Source organism: Erythranthe guttata, chromosome 2 (genome assembly GCF_056151865.1).
Source record: "Erythranthe guttata isolate IM_541 chromosome 2, IM_541, whole genome shotgun sequence".
Taxonomy (NCBI): domain Eukaryota; kingdom Viridiplantae; phylum Streptophyta; class Magnoliopsida; order Lamiales; family Phrymaceae; genus Erythranthe; species Erythranthe guttata.
In genome coordinates this window covers 9,429,647-9,456,046 of record NC_142534.1, presented here as the reverse complement: position 1 = coordinate 9,456,046, position 26,400 = coordinate 9,429,647, and the positions used below count along the sequence as shown (strand labels likewise).

The 26,400-nt window shown below is 32.6% G+C and overlaps 2 protein-coding genes across 2 annotated transcripts; one reads left to right on the top strand and one right to left on the bottom strand.

Moving 5' to 3' along the window:
• Positions 1–7,003: 7,003 nt before the first annotated feature.
• LOC105976346 (mannosylglycoprotein endo-beta-mannosidase) lies at positions 7,004–12,540 on the bottom strand. Its single transcript, XM_013001614.2, has 11 exons — positions 11,763–12,540; positions 10,988–11,126; positions 10,533–10,760; positions 10,361–10,419; positions 10,172–10,220; positions 9,854–10,084; positions 9,549–9,718; positions 9,257–9,461; positions 8,507–9,166; positions 8,197–8,424; positions 7,004–7,798 (listed from the first exon to the last, which is right to left on the bottom strand). The coding sequence occupies exons 1-11, from the start codon at positions 11,912–11,914 to the stop codon at positions 7,064–7,066; spliced, it is 2,856 nt and encodes a 951-aa protein (XP_012857068.2). The 5' UTR covers positions 11,915–12,540; the 3' UTR covers positions 7,004–7,063.
• Positions 12,541–20,262: 7,722 nt separating this feature from the next.
• LOC148772279 (Tudor/PWWP/MBT superfamily protein) lies at positions 20,263–26,233 on the top strand. Its single transcript, XM_088826930.1, is given in 4 exon segments — positions 20,263–20,520; positions 21,694–22,726; positions 24,935–25,927; positions 25,930–26,233. Coding segments are annotated over 3 exon segments (1,182 nt in total). The 5' UTR covers positions 20,263–20,520; positions 21,694–22,587; the 3' UTR covers positions 25,980–26,233.
• The last annotated feature ends 167 nt before the right edge of the window (positions 26,234–26,400 follow it).

Here is a 26,400-nt window from a genome sequence, read left to right as displayed (position 1 = left end):
GGTAGTATTTTTGGATGATGGCACATTCGTCCTCTTCGGCCTTGATATAAGAAAATTAGATAAATTTATGGGCTTGAACTAAAGAACTATTTTATGTGTGTTTGAACAAAGAAAAAATGGGCTTGGATACACCTCTTACGAATAAGTTTCTGACCAACCAATATCTCTATTATTCTAGGTTCATGGTTATCTCTTTCGCCAATAAGTTCATCATTCTGTATTATAAATAAAGACAAAGTTAATGTATATGGCAAAATTACCCCTAATCCTTTAAACCCAATTCATAATTGTAACTCCAATTTAACTTCAATGTAATGAATTTTTACCACAAAAATACAATTTTGGCTTTTTCTTTTTTTAAATTTTTTTTTCTGATTTTTTTTTTTTTTGCAACCGGTTTCCGGCGTTGTCTTATTTTTTTTCCCTTTATGCTTTTTCCGCAGCCGGGGTTTTCGGTGTTGACTTTTTAAATAAATAAATAAATAAATAAATAAATATATATATATATATATATATATATATATATATATATATATATATATATATATATATATTCTTTTTGTTTTGTTTGATTTGTTGACGATTAACATAATAATATTACTGGCTACTATGATATTACTATTAACACAATAATATTACAGTCAACCACATCAATATTAATTCTTTTAGCTTTTTATTGTGTTTGCCTTTATTGAACGGTCAACAAATTAACATTACTATATTACACAATAATAGTAATTTTTGTTGTGTTAATATTACTGTGCAAGAGAGTGTATACCATTATTACTGTGTTAAATTGTAGTATATTTAATATTACTGTGTTAAACAGTAATATAGTTAATATGACGGTCAATCACAACAATATTATTGTTTAAAAAAAAAGTCAACGCCGCTGTCTCGTTGACCGCGGCGGTCGGAGGCGGCAGAAAGAAAAAAAAAACATTCGAGAAAGTCGACGCCGGAAACCGGCGGAAAAAGCAGGAGAAAACAAAAGGTCAATGCCGGAGACTAGTGGTCAATGGCGGCAACGGGTGAAATTGTACTCAAAATTGAGTTTTGGGTCAAAATTGAATAATTTGAAAAATCTAGGGTCAAATTGAGGTTAAATTGGATTAAATGATGAAACTAGAGCATATTAAAATGGGGGTGGAGGAGGGGGGGGGGGGGGGGGGGGGGGGGGGGGGGGGGGGTGATTTTTATCGTTTACACATCTTTGAATAATGTCTGGACTTTTTTGTAAAATATTTTTTTGTTTGGACCCTTTATGAATAAGTATCCCATGATGGGCTTATTTGTAATGTGCCCGAAAATTATAGGCATGCCGCACATCCTATCATTTTCCCCCCTTCCATTTAGGCCTTTTTGGTTTGCACCGTAGCATAGATTAGCTAGCACACATGGATTATATAAAAAATTTCGTAAGGATTTTTTTACTGTGGGCTGAAGGTGTACGTGCAAACTTTGTGGACAAAGTAGTGTATACTCTTAATTTCACATATTCAAAGTTAGCTTACACATAAGTATATTGGTACATATATTTGCACATATTTCGCAAAGGCACATAGTTTAGTCATTAAAAAAAAAAAAATCAAGTAAGAGACATAACAATTCAAGCAAAGAGCATAGATAACATAGTTTACATATATAACAAAAGTAGCTCAAAACATTCGGTTATTTATAGTTACTACCTCCAAGTTTCATTAATTAAAGTTTAAGCCCTCTTTCTCAAGAGACTGGAAGTTCTGCTTCAAAGTAGCACCGAATTTCAATTTATTTCATTTTCTTTCTAGATCTTCACATGCAAGATAAGGATTAGAGTTTTTAATACTTGTTCTTGCTCTTTCTACATGCATCATCAAAAAGCTACTCTTATTAGCAATTTAAATATTTCTCAACAATCTTTAATCACATGAAATTCCACTTTTATTAATCTTTTTCTTGGTTTTTTAGCCTCATATATTATCTTATTACTCATAGATCGTAAACCATGGATCGTAAACTTCCCCGACCCGAAGGGAGTACACTTACAGCCACGTAGGTTGATATATACACATATATAGCAGGGAGATTATAAATAACCCATGGACCAAGTACTTTCTCTGACCACGTAGGTTTACGAAAACCATGGATCGAAGTTTCCTTAAGATCACGTAGGTCTAGTATATACATACATAACAATTAAATCATCATTTGATTCTTAGTTTTTCAAGATTAATTCATTTAAAGCTTAGATTATTACATACATGGATGATCTAACTATACTTTCAACAAAAAATTTCATTTTCTTCCTCTTTCAATTTTCGGTCATTACAAGAACATCAACGAGAATTAAAGAGAGTAAAAGTACTATTGGTGTTGAAGCACTTGTAGCAACAATTCAAAAATTCTCACCTTGTTCTTCTTAGAAAATTTGGAAAGGTATTCTTTACTTTCTACAAGGGAAAGAAAAGATATTTTAGAGAGAGAGAGAGAGGAAGAAGAAGCTTAGCTTCTTGAAATATTTGAAAATGAAGAAAAGAAAAAAGAGGAAGAAGACTTACTTCGTTGGCCAATAATTTAAGTCTTGAAAGAGAGATTTTGGGTCTTTCCTACACTATTAATTTCGAAAATGGGAGAAGAAGAGAAAGAGATTTTGATCTTTGATCTTTAGGATGTGTGTAGAGAAGATGAGTAAACACATGAAGGTTTGTGTTCTATTTATGGATTTGTGGGGATCTTACAAGCTTAATGATTAAGAATGGGGGAGTGGCCTTCTTTTAATTTAGGCAAGCATAGAAAGTATCTAAAGGGACTTCTTTGCAATTTCATTTAACTATCCTTAAAATTAAATTCAGAGAGAATAATATAATTTTAAAGGATAATATAAATAGTTTTATTCAACAAAAAAAAAATGATTTTCAATCAAGCAAATATGTGATTTTCAAATTCTCCTAATAAATGAGTTCTAGCAAAATAAATGAATATGATTAGCCTCTAGATATAATAATTGACTAATATGATCAATTAAATTCTTCCAAAATTATTATGGACTAATGGATTATATATGAAGTTTCACATAAATAAAATCTTAATCTAATAAACGCAGATAAAATCATGTTAACTAAATATATGCTAATTAATGAAAAATTAAATTATCGAAGATGTGGGGTTTAAATTTTCCAAGGAATTTCGATAAGCCAGATTTTTTTTATTTCGGAGTTTCTTAACTTTTCGGTCTAGAATTTTGGGCGGTTTCTTCGATAAATGATAGGTTTGGAGATAAGTCTATAGGTTCGAATTCAAGGACGTGGTTGGTGTTAGGAAGGCGTATTTTCGGAGCATGGGTACGTGAAAGACATTGTGTATTTGGGATAGATGTTGTGGTAGGGCAAGACGATAGGCTTGGCTACCGATTCGGTTGAGAATTTTGAAAGGTCCAATATATCGAGGGCTTAGCTTTCCTCGTTTCCCGAATCGCATAATTCCTTTGAGTGGAGCGACTTTTAGAAATACGTGGTCGCCAACATTGAATTCTAAGTCTCGTCTCTTTTTATTTGCTTTTTTTTTTGGCGATCTTGGGCCGACTTCATTTTCTCCCGGATGCTTATTATGTCGACGGTGTGTCGGACTAGTCCGTGGCCCAATAATTTCCATTCGCCGACTTCGTCCCAATGGATTGGAGATCTGAATTTTCTTCCGTACAATGCTTCGTATGGCGCCATTTGGATTGACGATTTGTAGCTATTATTGTACGAGAATTCGATGAGCGGTAGCCGGCTTTCCCAAATGTCACCAAAATCCATTATGCATGCTCGAAGCATATCTTCGAGAGTTTTGATCGTCCTCTTGGATTGACCGTCAGTTTGGGAATGGTATGCCGTAATAAAGGTTGGACGGGTCCCCATTGCTTCGTGCAAGCTTTTCAAAAATTTTGAAGTGAATCGGGGGTATCGATCAGAAATGATTGACGTAGGAATCCCGTGGAGTAGGACAATTTCTTGGATGTAAAGTTCGGCTAGCTTTTCGAGACTAAAGATAGTCTTGACCGGTAGAAAGTTTGCGGATTTGGTTAGGCGATCAACTATCACCCATAAACATTTCACGTTAGTCAAATAAATTTTTGCACATAAGCATATATATATAAATAGATATCTGCCCGAGTGTTTAGTCGATGTCGTAGTTCGAGAATCTCGGAGACTTTTAAGTTCATATGGAAGTTTTCGGGGAACATTACTCTGATACAACGTATGTGTGACACCCCTTTTCTATTTACACTTATTTAATAATTTAGAATATGCTAGCTAGCGGAAGACTTTTAGAAAATAATGAGCGTGGAATGCTCGTTTTAAAAATCACCTTCTACAAATAGATAGTTACGCATAATTTTTCTTTTAAAATCAGAGAGAAAAGTGCCCACATATTACCATCCTCACCTTGAGAAAGGTTGTACTCAAGGAAAATTTTTGGCTTGTGTAGTACCATGGTGGCTGAAAATTGAGGGAGTAATATGGAGAAATTTTTCGATTTTTCTTACGAATAATTTTATTCATAAAAAAAAATTGATTTTCAATTACGCAAATATGTAATTTAAAATTCTCCTAATAAATGAGTTCTAGGAAAATAAAAGAATATAATTAATCTCTAGGTATAATAATTAACTATTATAATTAATTTAAATTCGTCCAAATTTATTTTGGACTAATGCATTCTATATGAAGTTTCGCCGGTTATCACATAAATAAAATCTTTAAACTAATAAACGCACATAAGGGATAAAATCACATTAACTAAATATATGCTAATTAATAGAAAATTAAATTATCGGAGACGCGGGGTGTTACAATCTCCCCCCCCCCCCCCCCCCCCCCCGCGGAAGAAATTTCGTCCCCGAAATTTGTTCCTTTTTATTATGTCCGGGCACCGACTCTCAGTCTCATCCTCAAATTCCGACGTTGCCTCATCCGGAGAATGATTTTTCCAAAGAATTTTGATAAGGCGAAATTTTTTATTTCGGAGTTTCTTAACCTTTCAGTCTAGAATTTGGGCGGGTTCTTCGATAAATGATAGGTTTGGAGATAAGTCTATATGTTCGAATTCAAGGACGAGGTTAGGAAGGTATTTTCGTAGTATGGATACATGAAAAAAATTGTGTATTCACGATAGATGTGGTGGTAGGGAACACGATAGGCTTGGCTACCAATTATGCATATCAATATTTGTTATCATATATGTTAAGTTTATTCTATAACATGTTTTTCATAATCATAATTTCTCGTTGCACGAACGATTGAATTTCATTTAGTTGGTTAGAGATTGTCTATTTCGAGCGAAAAATATATTAAAAACCTTACTTTTGATTTAAATAAAATCTAAAATAGTAAAAATAACAATACAAATTTAAAAATATTAGTTTAAAGGTTAAAGTGGACAAAACAAGGTAGCTTGTTGGTAAGACTAGCAATTAAGTTGGGCCAACCGGAAGCACGATTGGTCGGCAAGATTTCACTTGAGCCAAACCTATCTAACTGTGAATCGTGCCGAGTTCGAGTCATTTTGTCAAACCCAAAAAGACTATGAGCCGGGTTTAAGGTTATTATAGCTCAACTCGAATAATGTCCGATCGAATAAGAAATTTATATAAGGTGATATATTTATTTTATACAATTAACACTAATTGACGGAATCACTTTGGTGATAAATGAAAATTTGAATTTACATTCATTCATTGTAGTTGTTTCAAGGTTATTTTAAGAGTAATTTAACGAATTCAAAAGTTTTTTAAGAAAAATATTACCTCTTTAATTGATTTGAATTATTTAAAATATCTCTCTTATTTGCAAATGATTAGGAAATAAAAATTTAACAAAAGAACTCGTTTTTAAGCAAATTTACGAATATTTGTACTATATAGAATATATACACGAAATTATTACAAAAAAGTAGTGTTATAAGTTCTATTAGAGCTCGATTTAAACCTGAAACCCAAAATATTATATGAATCGAGTTTGAGCGTACAACTACAAAGGCCAATAATATGTGAGTTTGAACTTCTAATCATAAAGCCCGAGGGTATTTGAGGTTGAGTATAGGCTCACATGACCCGATTGCCAACTTTGCTTGCCCCGAGGACTTATTTGGTCATGGGTTCGGGTCATCTGGAGAGCAATTGAGGAACCATCAACGATTCTCCTTTTATTATAGAAAAAAAATAAAAAAATTTAAAAATTGAAAAATAAGATAAGGAAAAAAAAGAATCACAATAAATGTTTTTCCCTAACATGATCGGTTTTAGATTAGTCAATGGGTTGATGGGGTAAATTATTGACTGGAACCAAATCTAGATAGAAATATAAATAATTTTTCAAACCTAGGGAGGTCAAAGTGTAATTTACCTAACCTAGGGAAGGTAGGTGTAACCTACCATCTTAAATTTATAATAACAAATTTAACAAATTAATTTGGATAAATTAATTTGGATGAATCAATTTGAGATTGTGAATTTCAAATTACAAACTTTTATATGTGAAGTAATGTTTTAAATACTTCATTTGACTTAAAAATCTACCCAATATGGAACCATTGTTCATCAATCCTCTAATCAGATTCAAATGCTTCGATTTTATTATATGTAATACTAAGGGTAGCTTTGGTAAGGACTGCTCTATAAAAATGTTTCTACCATAATCATGTACCAATGCCCTAACAGTTTTTTGGTATACAAAATTTAATATACCAAAATATTTTTTTATATTCGTGTATAAAAACTAATTCAAAATATTAAATATCAAACCAATATACATAAATAATGTTAATCTGCTATTGCATAGAATTTCTAATTCAAAACTGTAGTATAAATTCACTTTGAGATCATAAAAGTATAAGTAGGAACTTAAGTTTATGTCACCTACTCTCTATTATTATTAAAAAAATATTATTTATTTTATTTAGAAGTAATATTTTATTAGGGCATGACATGTGATGATATTGAGTACAATTGCCCTACCGAAATATGTCACTAATCTGGATTATACATTTGCATGCAATGAATCAAGACAAATAACAGAGTATCAAGTTATAGATAAAGCTACAGAAGCATATGCCCATCTTGATAGTTCCAACCTCGAAGCATAACACGAGGAGTAATACCTTTCGGAACCTCAAACGTGAGACTCACTGTCATTACTTCACCCGGTACTAATGAGAAATAGTTGTCCGAATAATGAACAGGCAAAATGCGACTGTCTTCACCTTCTCTCTCATCTTCCTTACAAGCATGGACAGAGAAATGAAGGAAGAAAGCAACTCCAGCACTAGATCCATTTATTTCAGTCACTCCCTTGTCAATGGATTTTTTCCCAGAAATATTCTCCAGTATCTTGTAAAACATACTCGGCTTTTTTCCGAGCAAATTGCTATTTTGCAGTGTACTTGTTGATTCTGGCTTCTTCGAAGTGTTCTCTATCTGCATACGGATCTCATAGATGGACCCTCTTATCGAAGTTAGGGAACTTATTTTGAGAGAAATCTTATTCCTTTTGTATTGTTCAAGGAGCTTGTAATCACCTCCAGGCAGATGCAGCCAATAAAAGTTTCTTGATAATATCTTGCTATCCGACATTTTATAGAGTTTGAGAAGAAGAAAATATACGGGTTTAGGGTTTTCGGACTTGGGATACTTCATCTCGGAAATAGCTAGTGTTTGTTTGGATGGTATATTCAGCCTATCAAAGACTTGTTTGTATGGACATGCTCCTTCCAGATCCCAAACCGATACTTCTATGCCTACGTCGGATAATTCTTCCGATGTTGTGTTGACAACCTACGCAGTAAAAAGAAATCATTTCAGATAAATTAACTTATCAATGAGAAAATAAAGACACCTCGTAAAATTTTCCATTGCATAATAAAGCAGATTGTATAAGTAGGAATATGTTCAATTATAGAAATGTACGGATTAGATGAAGATTAACTTGTGTAACCTATAACGTTAAAAAATCCTACGTTATTCAGAGTAAAAAAAGTTTTTAACTATGTCAACAGAAGCAAATGAACTATGCTTTAACGGTTATGGGCTTTGGTAGTCGTAAAATATTGAATGCGGAACCTTAAATGAACGAAGAGACACAATAGAACCTAACTCAGCTATTCTGAATTTGGCAGTAATGTAGCAGATGGGATAACATTTCAGAATAAAGAAAAGAATACTGTTTTCTTTACCTCAACAAAATAGGTTGCCAAATTTAACTGCACGTGAATTGGTTCAGCAGCACAACGACAGCCATAGAAACCTGCAGTTTGCTCATGAAGATGATCATATAGCTGGCCCCTAAAACCCATCCACGGGTTTTGTGTTTTCCAAATTAAAACACCTGTATACTTTCTCCACATGTGTGAACTCCAACCTTCCAATAGTGCTCTGTATTGGGTATAATTAACCAATTGTGCCTGAAAAATAATATATATATATATAGTTAGTCGACAAAACAAAATTTGAAAGCAGACAATAATGAAGAATCGCAGAATATACCTTAAGACAGAAGTCATCAAGATCCTTTGGTGTTCCATACAACAGAATCTGACTATGAACCGATCCGGGTTTAGAATGCGGAATGTACTTGTGATAGTTCCATATTGGATTCGGCACTTCATGTACATAACCGTTGGATAATTCTTTGAACAGAGGAATATTCCATCCCTGTTTTGGGATTGTGGCTCTAACAGTATCCGCCACAGGCATTCCTACAGAACCAACCTCGGGATTGAAACCATACTTGTAAAAATCATCCTTGAAAAAATCCTCCGGATTTTGAATTTCATACGGACCTTTAGCTAAATCTCCCTTCCCATTACCAAATCCATCCCATGTAGATGCTTGGACATAAATACGTGTGCCGTCAAGATATTCACTAATTGGATCTTTTAAATCTTTGGAATATTTATACTCATTATTACAACTTTCGAAATAGGGATGCAGTTTTAATTCGTTTTTGATAGCTGTATTGATATCATTGGGTGGTGGTTGGTTGTTACCTCCAACCCAGAGAGCAAGACTGGGATGATTTCTTAGCAACTTCACTGTGTCCCTCACACATACCATAAATAGGTCATGGTCCAATGGACCAACTTGGTTTGGTAGTGGGATTCCTTTTTCATCGTAGTCTCCACTTATCCAAAATTCTTGCCAAACCTACAAAATTAATTTATTAATTCTTTCTGTCACACACACACACACAAACAAACACACATGGAGCTAGGCATAAATAGATAGGGAGCTAACCAGTAGACCGTAAATGTCACAGTAGTGATAAAACTCGGGCCTTTCAGCAAGTCCACCACCCCAACAACGGATCATGTTCAAATTCATGTCGGCATGAAACTTGATATCTGTTTTATAGCGTTTCTTCGAAAGTCTTAGTAAACCATCGGATGATATCCAATTACCCCCACGAATAAATATAGGCTGGCCATTGACCTTAAATAGCCTGCAAAGATCTTAAAAGTCAAAATTTTGTTTTAACATAACATGCATTAGATGGTACTTTGAATTGACGAGGAAATGTTAGTAGTACCTTCCACCAGTGACACTATCTATATGACTCTCAATCTTACGGAACCCAAAATGCTGATGCCATGAATCAGACTCTCCGTAACCTTTCACATCAACTGTTATTTCTACGTTGTAAAGGGATTGCTTTCCCATGCCATTTGGCCACCATAAATTCGGTTTATAGAAGAACAGCTGTACAAAAATAATTAAACCATTCACAAAAATCTGAGCTATTTATTGTTATTTCAGAATCATGACCACAAAGGAAGTATCGTATATGATATATTGCTTAGAAAGGGTCGGAAAGAAAATAAGAAAATTACATACCTCAGGTAAAGTGTATTGAATTCGGGAAGCAGCGGGAATGGAAAGATTCTGAGTATGGACGTGCTCTACATGGAATATATTTCCTTCGAGTTCAGTTCCAACTTGGAAATGTAGAGAACATTCAACAACCATGTTGCTTCTGTTAACCAACTCCATAGTGGTATGGAGGTAAACTCTATTGTAATTGTCAAAGAATGTCGACACTAAGTGAGGATCTACTATCTTCACTGGCTGCATCAAATATTAAATGTGATACAAACCATATAATTGTTTTTTTGTTTTTAATATGTTGAAAGATTAAATGGACTAGTTAATTACCCCAGTAACATAAAGAGAAACCTCGTCCCAGATACCAGTGTTCCTATCCCTGAGAACATTGAAAAACGAATATTAATTCTAATGTGCGATAGTCATTAGATGAATATATAATAACCTCTTAACTCTGAAGTTGGTTGAAAATAGGGTGTAAATTAGATTATTGCATAAAGAACAAAAATTAAAGATTACCTTATAGGAGTCATCCAATCCCAACCGTCAACATATTGTGCTGCAACATCCTTCCTTATCTAGAGCATTGACATACCAAAATAATATATTTTTGAATCTTGATGGATTTCTGAAGATACAATATTTCATATATTTCGAACAAGCATATTTTAAATTGCATGTTTAGGCATACCTCATGACGCACCCCTTGACCATCTTGTGTAGGAATTCTTCCAGGGTGATCGGGAGGATGGACCAGAATAGCAAGCATATTTTTCCCATTCGGATTTAAGATCTTAGTTATATCAATTGAATGTCTTCGAAACATCCCCTTTGGTAGAACCTCTTTATTCCCATTTAGATAAACTTCAGCCCAATAATTTATACCGCGGAAATTTAGATCCACATGCTGATTGGCTGACTGAAATCAGCATAATCATCAGAAAACAGACAAGCAGGGTCGGATTTAATAAATTTATGTGTGCTTTCAAGTATCAAAATAACTGGAGAATAAAATAATAAAGTTTAACCAAACATTATATTGCAGTTGACCAGAACTTGCAATACACATAAATTGTATGTATTTCTACAACCATTGAACAATGTAAGCATGTAAAACAAAACATTATTAATTAATGGACCACTTACCAGCTTGCATTCAAATTCAATGAAAAACCAGAAAGTGTAGTATTGCCTCCCAGAATCAGCAATATCTATAATCGACTCGTTTTCTAACCCATAAAAGGGATCTGATATAAGCTTGTTCTTCAAAAGGGTTGCCAACACACTGACATTAAGAATCATCCAACAATTTTGGGGGTCAAGTTCCGAATTAATTCAGTCTAAACACAAAAGAAATTATTCACAAGTACAAAATGTCAGATTACTTCGTGGACTAACGAAGCAAGTACACTAGTGGCATTTAATTATACAAAGCAGAAATCTTGTAAGCTCATTCCAATCAAACTAACAAGATTCAGACTACGTAGTACACATTAATTTCATCTAATTCAGGACAAGTCCTAATTGGACAAATCCAAATTCAATGTGAATGAACACATCTGCGGACACTTAGAATATCAATATTAAACAACTTGTTAGCAAATTACAATAGAACAATAGACTTTAAATAACAAACCACAATCTATAATCGACGAAGACTGAAAGTAGATAGATATATAGATACATACATGGAATCTAAATTCCAAACACAAGATTTCACACACACACACACACACACACACACACACATATATATATATATATATATATATATATATATATATATATATATATATATATATATAATATATATATATATATTATTTATTTATTTCAACGTAGATTGATAGAGGGAAACAAATCCTGCAAGTAAACCTAGTTTGATGAGAATGAGAATCAAAGAGAAGAGGAAATTACGTACGTTCCAGGTACGACAGCTTCGATCCATGGGGAGTGATCACGAGAAGGAGCGTGAGTCGTGGTGAGATCAACACCACTACGATTGACTTCAGTTGACCTTGCCGCTAACCACCCTTTCTCTAGAACTTGCTTACCTATAACAACCACTGCCATCACCAAACAACTGTCAATGTGAATGTGAATGTGAATGTGAATGTGAGTGATTATTAATTTTTTTTTTGTTTTTTTTTATTTCTTTGTGATGGGAGTATAAAAGGGGAATAAAGCAAGAAAGTCTGTCAAGGATTTACAAATTGAAACAATCTTCAATAAGAATTCATCCACGCATGGAATCACATTGAGATAAACTAAATTAGCAAATTCAGAAATTCTAATGAACTTTGTACATCTGAAATTAGATTATACATCTCTGCACAAGTTACAGTAATCGAATTACGATATAATTGGAAAGAAAACAATATTATATTTCAGGTATTGCATCAATACTGACCAAGAATAAATTCAGTACAAGGATACAAGATCAGTGAAACATAATTCGGGAAATCAATTCCTAAAACTGCAGTCAAATCAGAATTGCAGTAATCAAATTATAAACATAATTAGAAATAGAATTAAACCAAAAATAATCTTGAACCACAATGTACTCAAAAGCATTCCCATTTTACAATAGGTGGGAATGCATGACAACCACACCAGGAAAATAATATTGCTATTTTTACAATGTTTCTCTCTTCTTTTTCACTTTACTAGTTAATAGCAATCCTGTCATTTTATCTAGGCCAAATTACTATCACCCCTCATTAAGGTCAAATTACAAAAGACCCATCATGTTTGCATAATTACAAGCACAACATTAACTATGTATTATCATACGAAAAAATCCCTCCAGTTGATAAATTTAGGGCGTACATTCGGTAAAATTGTACAGAAATTGTGTTATGCCAAAATTTTATACCATTTAGCGTTTGGTTCGATAAATAACGGAATTACCAAAATTTTATTTATAATATTTAAAATATTTAAAAAAATTATTTTAAATTATTTTAGTTTAAATACTCATATTATATATATATATATATATATATATATATATATATATATATATATATATATATATATATATATATATATATATATATATATATATATATATATATATATATATATATATATATCCAGGTCGATAAAAGTAAAACTAATAACTACTAAATTTCAGTTAAAATAAATAAATAAAAATAAACGCAACATAATATCCAATAAAAATTTTAATAACAATTCATTATGTCAAAATCCTAAAACAAAACTTAGAGGTGCATTTTTCTGAAAATAAGTATTATGTAATATATATTATTTATAGGTGTATTTTTCGGAAAAAAATCGGAACGTTTTGGAATTAAATCGGATCTGAAATCAAAAATTCCAAATTTATTTTAAATAATTCCAATTCCAATCCAACAAAATTGGAAAAAATCGGAAATCTGAATTTCGGAAGTCGGAATGAAAAAAGTTGTTCCAAAATTGGAACTTTTCGGATCAGAACCGGCGAAAATTGGAAATCCCGTTCGAACCTGCACCCCTATATATATATATATATATATATATATATATATATATATATATATATATATATATATATATATATATATATATATATATATATATATATATATATATATATATATAAAATAAAATTGAATACCACACCGAATTAACGGTTCGGTGATATCGGTAATATCGGCATGTACGAATTTTCGTTCGGTTCGATTCGATCGTTTTACCGACCGGATGAACACCTCTAGGTAAATTTGACATTGTAAAGGGTGGACGTGTAAAACAGACAATACATGAGGGTGGTTATAATTATGCAAACAAGCGGGTTTTTTTTCGTAATTATACTTTAACTCAGATGTGGCCGTAATTTACCCTTTATCTAAGATTAATTGGCTAGAGTAAATATTGTGAGTCAATTAAAACTAAATAACATTAAATTAATATGAAAAATTAAATAACATCAATTAATATGAAAAATTACTTCGTATTGTAATTAACTAATTATTGATCAATTCAGTTGACCGTGTAAAAAATATATTGAAAATTTCATAGGTCTCAATAAAAGTTTAAATGTAAACTATAAAAATCCTTATACAACTACATGTTCACATTACCAATACTCTTATTTGATCTTGATATTTCGAAGATGTAATAATGGCAACCGTTAAAGATATGCAAAACAATCAAAGAAAACAACTGTTGCATAGTACAACGGGCTGCAAAATGAACAACAAACAGACCCTGAAACTCTGTATCCTAGAGGGTAGGGTGTTTGGCTAAACTTATACGATGTTAAAAGGAGCTTATAAGATGTTTTAGAGTTTATAAGCTCTTCCAAAGTGTTTGGTATTTTTTTTTTAAAAAAATCTTAATTTTTTTAAATAAGTTGTTGGAGAGCAAATAATTTTTTTTTTTTAAAATACATCTACTCCACCTTTTTATTTAAGATCTTATAATGAGTAAAAATATGAAATAAGTTCATTATCCAAACACTCTACAAATTAATCCTAAAAATAAGATATTACAACTTATCAACTCTTAAAATATCTTATCAAACTTAAGAGTTATCAATTGTTTAAAATAACCTTAGCCAAGCACATGTGACATCAAACTAAATGAATAAGTTAAGGATATAAATAAAGAACACTTAGAGCCTGTTTGGCTAAGCTTATAAGCTCATAAAAACATCTTATAAGATGTTTAATAGCTTATAAACTGTTAAAAATATGTTTGGTAAAAAAATTAGAAAAGATATTATTTTTTCCAAAAATAAGCTGTTACGGAGCCTATAAGTTGTTTAAAAAAAAAATACCTCCACCCCACCTTTTCTCTGTAAGATCTTATTTGTTTCATTACTAAAACATTCAAAATACAAAATTACCCTCAAATACTTTATTATAGTACATGAATACTAATAGCATTTATATTTTATCAAAACAACGTATTCTTGTAATCAATATTAATAATCAGTTAAAATATAATTATCATAATAATTGTAAAAAAAATATTCTCTAGCTATTTATATTTTATATATATATAAAAATACCCGAATATTCTTATTATCTCAATAATAAATTATATTTCTTTTATCTAAATTATATTTCTTTTCGAACCTATATTTTGTATCAATATATTAATGGGACGAAAAATTAGAACTTTCTCAAACTTGTTTCATTAAAATATTTTATTACACGTCATTTTATTTTAAAAAATAGCCAAATATCATATCAACATACATAAAAAAAAAATCATTTAGTTTCTTTAATATATAATTTTAAATTTTTATTTTTATTTGAAAAGTTAATTTGTAAATATATAATAATATTTTAGAAACAAAAGAATTTGAGTCAAATAAGTTTAATAGTTATAATGACATCATTTACTTTTTTGTCATGATAGCGATAAACAGACCTTTTATTTCCAAACACTTGAACAACTTATAAAAACTAAAAGTAACTTATAAGCTACGTATCCAAACACCTAAAAAAATAATTTTTAAAATAAGATCTAACAGCTTATCAGCTCCTAAAACATCTTATCAGATATATGAGCTTATAAGATGTTTTAAATAAGCTTAGCCAAACGGGCTCTTAGATTAAAGTGTTTCGGCCGAAGGAATTAGGCCTACGTCCACTGGGAAGGATCAATCTTTATTATTCATAAGAAATATTTATTATCAATATTTGTATTTTATTGGCGCTTTTTTTTTTTTTTTTTTTTTTCACTCTAAATCCCGTATCTCAACTTAACAATTAGGTAGACTATTATACGAGAGCATATGTTTACTCACTGTACCTATATGATTAACTACGGGTTCCTTCATTAAGGGAAAAAAAAACAATTAAGTATATATTTACTCATACACATTACAAAGTTTGTAAAGAAATCAAGCAAAAAACAGTAAAACCACTACGTAGAAACTCGATATAACTTCTATACATGAACCAAGTTGGTTAAACGTTAAATACCAACCCTAATTAGGAGAGTTGGTACCTAGCATTAACCAATAGGGTAAAGGTTTGGGGTTCGAGTCCCCCCTCGCCTACTTCTCTTGTAATGGACTTGAATTTACTCAAAAAAAAAAAAAAACAAAGTTGGTTAAAAAAGTCAAAACAATCTTTGACTAAAACCGTCCAATAATTAACATTCATGATCCAATTGGAGCGTTATTAATTCATAGTTATAGGATGTGCTTATATATGAAACTGAGTTTTGCCATTTAATTCAAAGAAAAATGGGCTATTTGACAAACACCAGTCATTGAATTTTGACTTTATGATAAATCCATTTTATTAATTGATATTTTACATAAGTTCATTTGACTCAAATTATCCGAAATGCCCTGGTCATACTCTCTCTCCAAAATAACTTCTATTAAATCTCACGTTATTTCAGTTTTTTTTATTCTTTGTTTTTCCTAGAAAAAATATGGTTTTTATTTATTTATTTCAGCTTTAAAACAAATTTGTAATTTTTTTACTTAGTTTTTTATTTGTTCCACCAAATTTAAAAAATACGGTTTTTAACGTCCAATTTTTTAATTTTATTTTATTTTCAATTTTTTTTCCACCAGGGTTACGAAAATTAACATCCGCTGTATACTCATCGGAAACTAGTATAAATTTATCGAACACCACTGTAAAATTATCGTACAACTCACTGTAAAATTAACGTAATCCACTTTAGTATTAACATAATCCACAACAAACTTATCGAAATCCACAAAAAAACATATGTAATCCACTACTAACACAACTCAAAAACTAACAAAAAAAACGTAAATTCAATATTCGAAAATCCACTATTTGAAACGTAAACCACTACTATGTTCAGGAAAAAAATGAAAGACGAGTACACCACAACTAACAAGGGTGACGAGGGTCACTAAATCAATCTGAACAAGAAAAAAAATAATTTGCAAATGAAAACCAATTTCCAAGAGAAAACCTTAGTGTCACACCATCGTTGGTGGAAAAAAAATCCGGGAAGCTTTCATAAATAAATTCTTTCCAGCCTACTAATATTGCATAAATCTGTTGAAACGAAAAATAAATGAGGGAACAACAATGAAAATCACTGTATAAACAGCTATATAAACATGAAAAGCACTCTGTGTAAACAACTATATAAACATGAAAACCACTATGTATACTTATCAAAATTCAATATAAATTAATCGAAATCCACTATAAATTTATCGAAATCCACTATGAAATTAATGAAGTCCACTATACAATACAACAGAAGAACAATAACAAACATATAAGATTTATGTTTTACTTTTTCAAAATTAATCCCAAGTCCAACGAAAAGTTATCGATGTATATTCATAGTACACAAGCAGCCTGGGCCTTCTGTACGAATTAAAGAAAAATAATTATATTCAGAATTGAAGAACATAATTCTAAGTTTCATATGAACATTCTCAATTATCGAAGAAAACAAATTATTCAATTAAAAGTTGAAATGCTCCAAAAAAACAATTAAAAAAAATGAACAAGAAAGAATCAAAGTTCTCCATTTTTTCATATTACCCATACATCTTGTCGATCCACCACAAAACATCGCCACCTCTTCCTCCGCTGACTGGAAAGATGGAGATCACTGCCCTAGAGAATGAAGGAGCCGTGTGGCTGACGTGGTGGATGACGAGGAGGCATACGGAGGCGGTCCATCAGAGCGGTGAAGATGGGGGAGGCGTTGGAGTGGGAGGTTTCATCCTCGGCAAAGGAATATAAATTTGGGGGAAGAGATCGATAATGTAGAGGAAGAGTGGACATGGCGGCTCCCTGTTGAAAGATGAGAGAGTGGGGAAATCTGGAGAAAAAGAAAAGATTGAGAACGTGGTTCGTATAGGGTTAGGTGAAAGGTAAAACAGTGAAAGGTATTTCTTGTGACAACATCAATTAAATGTAACCAATTTGATTTTTTATTTATTGGAATTGATCGAGCATGACATGGTCACGTATAACCTAACATGAATGTTGGTTGAAATACATTTATGCAAGTGCACTTATGGACATGTAATAATGTACGAGTATCAATCTCACGAGAAATATTTAACTATCTAATTCTATGTGCTAGATTCTCACAATTATGTTCAAACCCACCCTACACATTCAAATTTAAGATTGATTAAGCTACATTAAACTAATTTATGAAACACAAATAAAAAGCAAGCAAAAACAAGGAAGCAAATAGCACGAAGATTTATCAAATTAAAAATCCCTAGGATTTGATCTCCCCCCCTATGTGTTTATTGATCCCCAATTCTATCAATTATGCAAGCAAATAACTTGGATTACTAACCTAAGATGCTAAATTAATCATAGTCCGCTTCCGCGTGCATTACGATTATATTATTCAGGACTAAATTACTGTATTCCTACGCATTCAATCAAGAACAAAGCATTAAGCACAAATCTCCATAATGGCAACCTAAGAGGTTAACTATATTCCTATGATAACACACCAAACGCTCTTCTACCAAAGTTCTAATTGTTGAACCAATCTTCCGATTCTTGCATTCAACAATAACAATAAAGCACAAAAGGTGATCAAGTTCATGCATTTAATAAATCAAGTAGAAGAAATAATCAAAATTAATACTTGCATAAAATCATAGAATTGAGTTCACAAATCCCACATAGGGTTCGAATAAAACCCTAGACATAAAGAACAAGCTACTCGTAATTCTTATGATAAACAAAATAAAGTTAATAAAATAAATAAGAAAAACTATTCTTGAGCCTTCGATCTTCGTTCTTCGCATTTTGTGGTGTCAAATTTCCGTCCTTGTGGTCTAGAGACTTGTTGCTTTTATAGGCTTTTTCTTGATAAGGAAGTAGTGGAAACCTAATAGGATTCAATTTCCATCACTTTCCCCCACCAACATCTGTTCTTCGATTTTAACCATGTTGGATCCCGAATGTTGGAAAGTTCTGTTGGAAAAATCTGCTAGAAATGAATTTTGCCGAGGCGAGTTATCTCTGTCCTTAAGACGAAATTTCCCCGCAACGGTGCTAACGGTTTGAACAGAAATCGTCTCCCAAGATACAACGTCAAAGACTTGGAATAGGAGCACTCCAAATCCCAAGCACGGCAAACTGTACTTTGTGTAGAACTTTTCAAGAGAATCTGTAATGGGTAGGCTAAGTATGCAGTAGGCTTTTTGGATTGAAGTGAGGAATTATGGGAAAAATGGGGTCTATTTATAAGGTTTGAAAAGTAGTGTCCTTTGGAGCAAAAGATACATAAACACACCGGTTGGGCCCAAACATGTGTTGTTTCGGGCTAAGGAGTCGTTTGAGCCGAATCGGTTGCACCACTTCGAGTTTGAGCCGGTTGGTTTGCATTGGTTCGGCCGCACCAATTCAAACCAGTCAGACCATTCGAGATGGGCTTCGGCTAAGGAGAATCCAATGGGTTGATGGCCCATGTCCTAATTTTTTTGGCCTTGAAAATTATATAGTGGTTTGGGCCGAAGCCCAAGCCCAAATCCAAATCCGATCCGAACGAGCGGCTGAGCCGGTCGGTCGGACGGCGGCGCGCACGGGCACGATTCGAAACTCATAACATATAGGCTTTTCTCCCAAACAACGTGGTATGCCCAAAGGGCATGACCTTTAGTTCCTACATTGAGATATATAAATACCTCAATACTTCACTACTTTTCCGATGTGAGATAACTCAAAATCCCACTTTCCTTATATTTTGGACTAGTAATTTTCATTCACCACAAATTGATTTGTTTATACTAATATAATACAAATGTTGATTTATATAATCAATTAGACCATACAATAACATTGAAAAAAAAATGTTCATGACTCAATTTTTTAACCAATTTTCCCAACAGTTTCGTGAAATAAGAATTGTAGCCCTCGAAACTAGCTTTCCAATGCCACTATAATAAGTTGATTTGGAGTTCGTATGAGAGAGATATGCTCAAACTTGTGGACACTGCCAAAGCTGTTGCGAGATTCCTTCTTTCAATTTGATTTATTTCCTTATTTGCAACTTTTTCCTTTCTTTTTGATATTTTTCCTTCATGGACACGTAATCTCGTTTTTCACCTAGCTATATGACACAAAATCTATAAATTAAAGTACAAATATAATTAAATCTAAACAAAAGATTCACGTAAAGTAAACATATTGAGTGTAAAGTCTACACTCAACAATGAACTAAAGAAATTGTGTTTCGAGTGCAACACCATTTCCTATCAAAGGTAGAAGGTGGTTGAATTGCTATTTATCTCAAATGTCCTAAACAATAGTAATAAACATGGCATGTATATATTCCACATTCTGTCTAAATAGACACGCGCACACATTTATATGCAATATAAATATGTTCACGCTTGCGCACACTCACGCGCACGCACACGCGCACGCACACACACGAACAAATAAGGCCCATAAATAAGGTTAAACCAAAATTCGGCCCGTGACATTCTTCCGGTATAAGAATGTATATTTGCGTTCATATTCCACCAACCCTTGTGAGCCGTTACGCCTCATAATCGCAAACCCTCTCACCATCTACAATCACTGCTAAAATCTTTTGTTTCAAAATCTACCATTTCTTACTTCAGTTGAATCCTTGTCATTACTCATTTCAGTTTCTTCGTTTCAATAAACAATTTTGTGAAGAAGATTCAAAATTTCCATTTCCATGGACTTGCAACCAACGATGAAGTGAAGAAGGTATGTAAAATACTCCTATATAAATGAAAAGATTTTCAACTATTAAATTTAGATCTCATGATTAAAGTTTGATTTCTATAAATCTTGTATAATTCTTTTTTTTTTATGAATCATCTTGTCTCACTGAAAATTAATTACAAGAGATCTTGTTTCGTTGAGAATTTAATTTAGTAATTTACTTATATGTCGTAATAAATTAATTGACGATAAACAACATAGGTTGAATCAAAATTTTCTTGTGTTGTGATTGTTCAATTTGATATTTGCTTCATTTTGAACTCGATTAAAAAAAATTGATTGCATATAGATTAGTCTTGTAAGAAAAATTATCAATTAAGTTAATCTGGACTTGGTCTCTTCAGATAAAGTCAAATCAGTCCAAATCACATCATCAATAGTTAGTGTTAGTTTCAATGAATGCAGATCTAGTCGCGTTGGCGAGTTTATATGAGTAAAAATCATATAATTCACTAAAATGAAAATGAATTATAGTTTAGTACGTTTATGGGATTGCGATTTGAAAATGTAAATTTTAATTTCGCCACAAAAGAGTTTTTGAAATCTTAATAATTTATTTTGCAATCTTGATAATTTCTATATGACAAATGGTATTGTCTATGTGCGCTTGATCTAGCCCACTCTGTGAATATCTCTCTGACCATTACTGAAATAATGTTATATACAATTGATTAGAAGAAGGATAATTACATATGCATATTATGCAGCTATATCGTTTCAAATAAAAAAATATTATTTTCTATGGGAATAATTTTTATGGTTTTCTATTTCCATTTGCGCCATACGATACTTGTATATCTAAATATATGTATATTTGGAGATACTTACTATCAGATAACAGAATGTAAAGAGAGTTGAGCCTTTAATTTTTAAATGCCAACAAACAATACAAGAAGAATAAATTGATCAAGATGTGTAACAAAGTGTGTTTTATACTTTTTTTTTTTTTACTTTTTAATCTCTAGTCAAAATTTTGATCAAATTTTCAATTGAATCCCCTATTCAAACCTTCAGATACTTTCTTCACCAGTGGACATGATATGTGTCTCTACTTCTTCCCTATAGGGTTTATGTTTGTGCCAAATTATAATCATCTTACTTATTATGTGGATTGAGAAATGTATTAAGTTATTTCTCATTTGAATTCTCATTCAGGTTTTGGATTGGAAACGGCTGTTGGTGGTCACGATGATATCGATGAACGCCACCAAAGAGGGCAACAACGCTTTTGGAGAACATCCCACCGTTGCTTCAACCAACTCCTCCATTGGTTCTGCTGGCTTTTGGGGTTCAATCTAGTGGGGCCGACAAAAGAATCTTCTTGTGTTTTAGTTTCAAATAGTGATGGATCAAATGAATCAAGGGTTTCTCATAATGTGAATAACCATGGGACTCTGAAGCTGGAGCTTGAGTGAACTAAAATGTTTGATGCTATTGGCGGGGAAAATCAACTTTCTCTTTCAAGAATGCATGAGAATAGAAAACAAACCAAGGAGAAGCTGGATCATAAGAAAAATAGGAGTAGGGATGGGAATTTTGATTATGTTTTATCTCGAAAGGGTAAACGTGTTGGACATGGATATGAAATCGGAGATATGGTGTGGGGGAAAGTGAAATCGCACCCTTGGTGGCCTGGACACATATTTAATGAGGTATTTGCCTCTCCATCTGTTTGGAGGAGCAAGCAAGATGGGCAAGTATTGGTATCTTTTTTTGGCGATAACAACTACGGATGGTTTGATCCAACAGAGGTAATCCCTTTTTAGGAGAACTTTGCGGATAAGTCCAAGCAATCTATGGCCCATACCTTCTTAACTTCGGTTGATGAAGCTTTAGACGAATTATCACAAAGAAAGAGCTTAGGTTTGTCCTGCCGATGTAGAAATGAATTTAATTTTTGGCCAACAAATGTTGATGGATATTTTGTTGTGGATGTGGGGGATTCTGAGCCAGGGATTTATGGTTCGAGTCAGATAAGTAGAGCATGAGACAGTTTTCAGCCAAGGGAAATGTTGTCTTTTCTAAAGCAATTGGCCATGGAGCCTATCAATGACCAACAATGTACTATTAATTTTATCAAGAAGAAGGCAACAATTTTGGCAAGCAGAAATGCACTATTTGAGGAGTTTGACGAGACCAATACGCCCTCCTCGACCTACTGTGCCAGTGACGGTGGATCCATCTAAAGGTAATGCATTTCCTCAAAAAATTCATCGTATATATTTGATTTGATTCATGTGGATTTAGGTGATTTTATTCGTTGTTAACCCCTCCCTGTTATTACATTTTTTTCCTTCTTGGATATTCCTTTAATGTTGCATTCATAACATCGTGAGATGCTGACATATGAATGAGTTATGTCTATGATACGTGCTAAAAGAAACAAATGTTTGGTTTTAGCAATGGTGTAACTTGCTGAAAGACAAAATAGAACATTACCAATTCAAAAAACAGAGTAACATGAGAAAAGCACAGAAAGAAGCTAGTAGTTGGCTTCATATTCTTGAAGTCAATTTCTTGTCTAACTGAGGTGGATAGCTGTAAAAGATTTCTTAGTACAATGTTGTGGGAAGGGAACTTAGCAACATTTTCTTCATGGCGTGTATGTTAATTAAAGTATATATATGGAAATGGGATTTGAACAATTGTATCTTCATTGACTTGATGATGCCAAGGATTATGTTTGATGTGCCACATTAATGTTTTAGTCTCTCCACCGCGTTCTGGCAATGTGCATAAGACAGTTTCCGTCGTCATTTTATATGTTGAATCCTTACTGCAGTCTCTAGGTTACTCGATACATGTTTGGAATTGGCATGAGTCGTCACGTTCTTTACCAAATCGTCTAATATCATTGTATTATCCTCAAATTTGCAATTCCCTCACTTTGTTCATATATAACAGGTCATCTATTTATTTCATTCTATTTAATATGTTATCATGCAGACAAATCTTTCTTCATTTTTTCAGCCGATACATGTCATTTTTTTACCGATTATATATGTGTATAGAGATGTATAACTAAGAAATGGAAATGTACCACTTCAAATGACTTTATACGTTGAGTGACGCATTCTGCCAATTATTACAACTGCCTTTTCTTTTTCAACTCTTGGATATGCTTCTTTGCTAGAAAGTTCTCTATCATATTTTATAGAAATGAATAAATTCAAATTGATATATTTTCCATTTATTTACGATTCCTCTCTATGCTGGCAAAGTTTTGTGGTTATTGCAATTTACATGTTGCAAGTTGTGAGTATCACCTTCCAGCTGGGTTGACAATTTAGGTCAACTCAATTATTTATTTGCTCAAGTAATGAGGTAATCCATTGATTCTTATATGGTTTTGAAGTAAATGAGAATAATATTCACAAAATTAAACCGATACATATTCTTGTTTGTGGCGAAATAATTTGCAGGATAAACTTTCTTTTGCGAAAGAGGAGAAAATATTTTCCTCCTAAAAAGCAGTATTTTTTAAATGTATTGAACGTATTTGTTGGAGACTTATGATCTTGATTTTTCTATTGGTTCTTAAGCTACCATACATAGTGTAAATTAGCTATAATTTTATCCTTTGGATGTTTTATATTGATAATGTAAAAGATGACAAGAAGCTGTTGATATGGCCAGTTTTTTTTTTGTTTTTGCTTGGCATTTTTTAATTTTCTTGTTTCCTTAAGAGCTAGGGGAAAAATATAAAAATTACAGTAATCAAATAATGTTATAAATTCTTGATGAATATTTAATGTTATGTCAATTATGTAAGTATTGTATTTAAGAAAATAGATTTGTCGAGAACTCAACTAATTCATTATGATCAAAATACAAATGGTAGTGGTGAATTCGGTTATGGAAGTATTAACTTTGTCCTCTAGTTGGTTACTCACTATGTGATGTGAAGAGACTAATGTTTGCGCTTTTGAGAATGCTTTATATCATCAACAAATGATTAGGTTCACATGTTTTATCATGTTTTTTAAAATTGCATTAAGATTCTGCATCTATCACAATATGTGGTATTACCTCGAGCAAAGCATTACTATGATTCTACGTAATTCTTCCGAGAGAACTTAGTTTTTATGTTCGGTACAATTTAATCTTCTCAGATTTACCTCTAATTGCATCTGCTGCATGTTTTCTCCCGCAATGTTTTTACTATTTTTATTTCTTTTCAGCAATATTCTGAGATCTAATCTGATGTAAAGTTGAGGATGATTTTGGTAGGCACGTATGGAATGATCTTTAATATTTTTGCAGATTTAATATGCTTACCTTATGGCATTAAGTGAAATAGCTTTACCAATATTTATGTTTTCCAAAACAATTAATTTTGTTTTCCATTTTATGAAGTCCCTTCTCACTTTTATTGTTGGCGTGTTTAAAATTGCAGCTCTTTTGAGTGGACGACCGGTGATTGCTGAAACTCTTTGTAAGAGAAATCTTGTTGATGATGTGATGGAACAAGTTAGGAAAAACAAGCTAGATGAATCATCATTGAAAAAGAAGAAAATTTATGACCCGAAACAGATTCTCCACAACAAGTCTACTACTACTAGCAAATCTCAGCGAGTGGACTTTAAAGAAATTTCGGCAAATCGAAATGTGCCTCCAATGCCACCACCAAAAACAGTAAAGAAAGTAGAATCAAGCAAGAGGAGGATGGAAAGAGAGGCAAATCCAACAATGCGAGTTATGAAGTTTCCAGCAGAGGCAGCACTTCCATCAAGTGCAGAGCTGAGAGAAAAATTTGCTCGTTTTGGGCCTATGGATCATTCTTCTACAAGGGTTTTCTGGAAATCATGCACATGCCGCCTTGTCTACCTTCACAAAGCTGATGCTGAAGTTGCTATCGAGTTTGCTCATGATACGAGTAACTTGTTTGGAAACTCAAATGTAAAATGCCATCTCAGGGAACTCCAGGTTGAGGCAGCAACACAATCAAAATCAATCAAGCAAGATGTGTTTGTTTTGGCTCCGAAAATTGTTGCTTTGCCTCCATTGTTGCCAGGGCAACAACTAAAGTCCTGCATGAAAAAGCCTTTAGTGGAAGAAGGTGGGAATAATGTTGGTGGAAGAGGGTCGAGGGTGGAGTTCGTTTTGTTTAACGAGAATAAGAACACCATCATTGCCAAAGTCCCAGAGGGCCGCAATTCTTCTATACATTCACTGGGTTTTAATACTAGTAAGATTTTGCCAAAACATAATCCTGAGCCCAACAATACTCGTGCACCACCACCACCATCATCATCTGCTCACTTGCAAAAGTTCACAGTTAACAACATACCAACTTCAGAGCAAGGATCTAAACCGTTTAATAGCCTACCTACTCCATTTAACGACATCTCACAACATATGCTTAATCTTCTAATGCGGTGCAATGAGATGGTAGTAATTTGACAAGTTCATTGGGCTACTTGCCTTACCATCCGCTATAATGTTGGAGGTAATAAATTAACAACCTATCACCAAAATCATACTACACATAAATTTCTTCATCGATAGTCTATCAAACTCAAAGATGGGGTAAAAGAATGGAATTATTTAGGCCTGTTGTGACCTAAACTTTGGGTGGAAAGACCAAAAAGTAATGGTGTTTGTTCTTTTATTTTCAGCATCTCTCTCTTTAATGTTACTAAACGATAATGATGCAACATTTGATCTTTCCTTATTTTTTCTTTCTCAACCTTGATATTATCCGTAGCGTCATCCTTGATTTTGATTTTGCGACACCCAATGGTTTATATGAAAACTCGATTTTATTACCCTTTTGGTCGAGGCCTGGAGCATGAAATAACAATTTAATGTAATAATAAAGGTAAGGCTAAAATGATATAAAATAAATTATATTAGCTAATA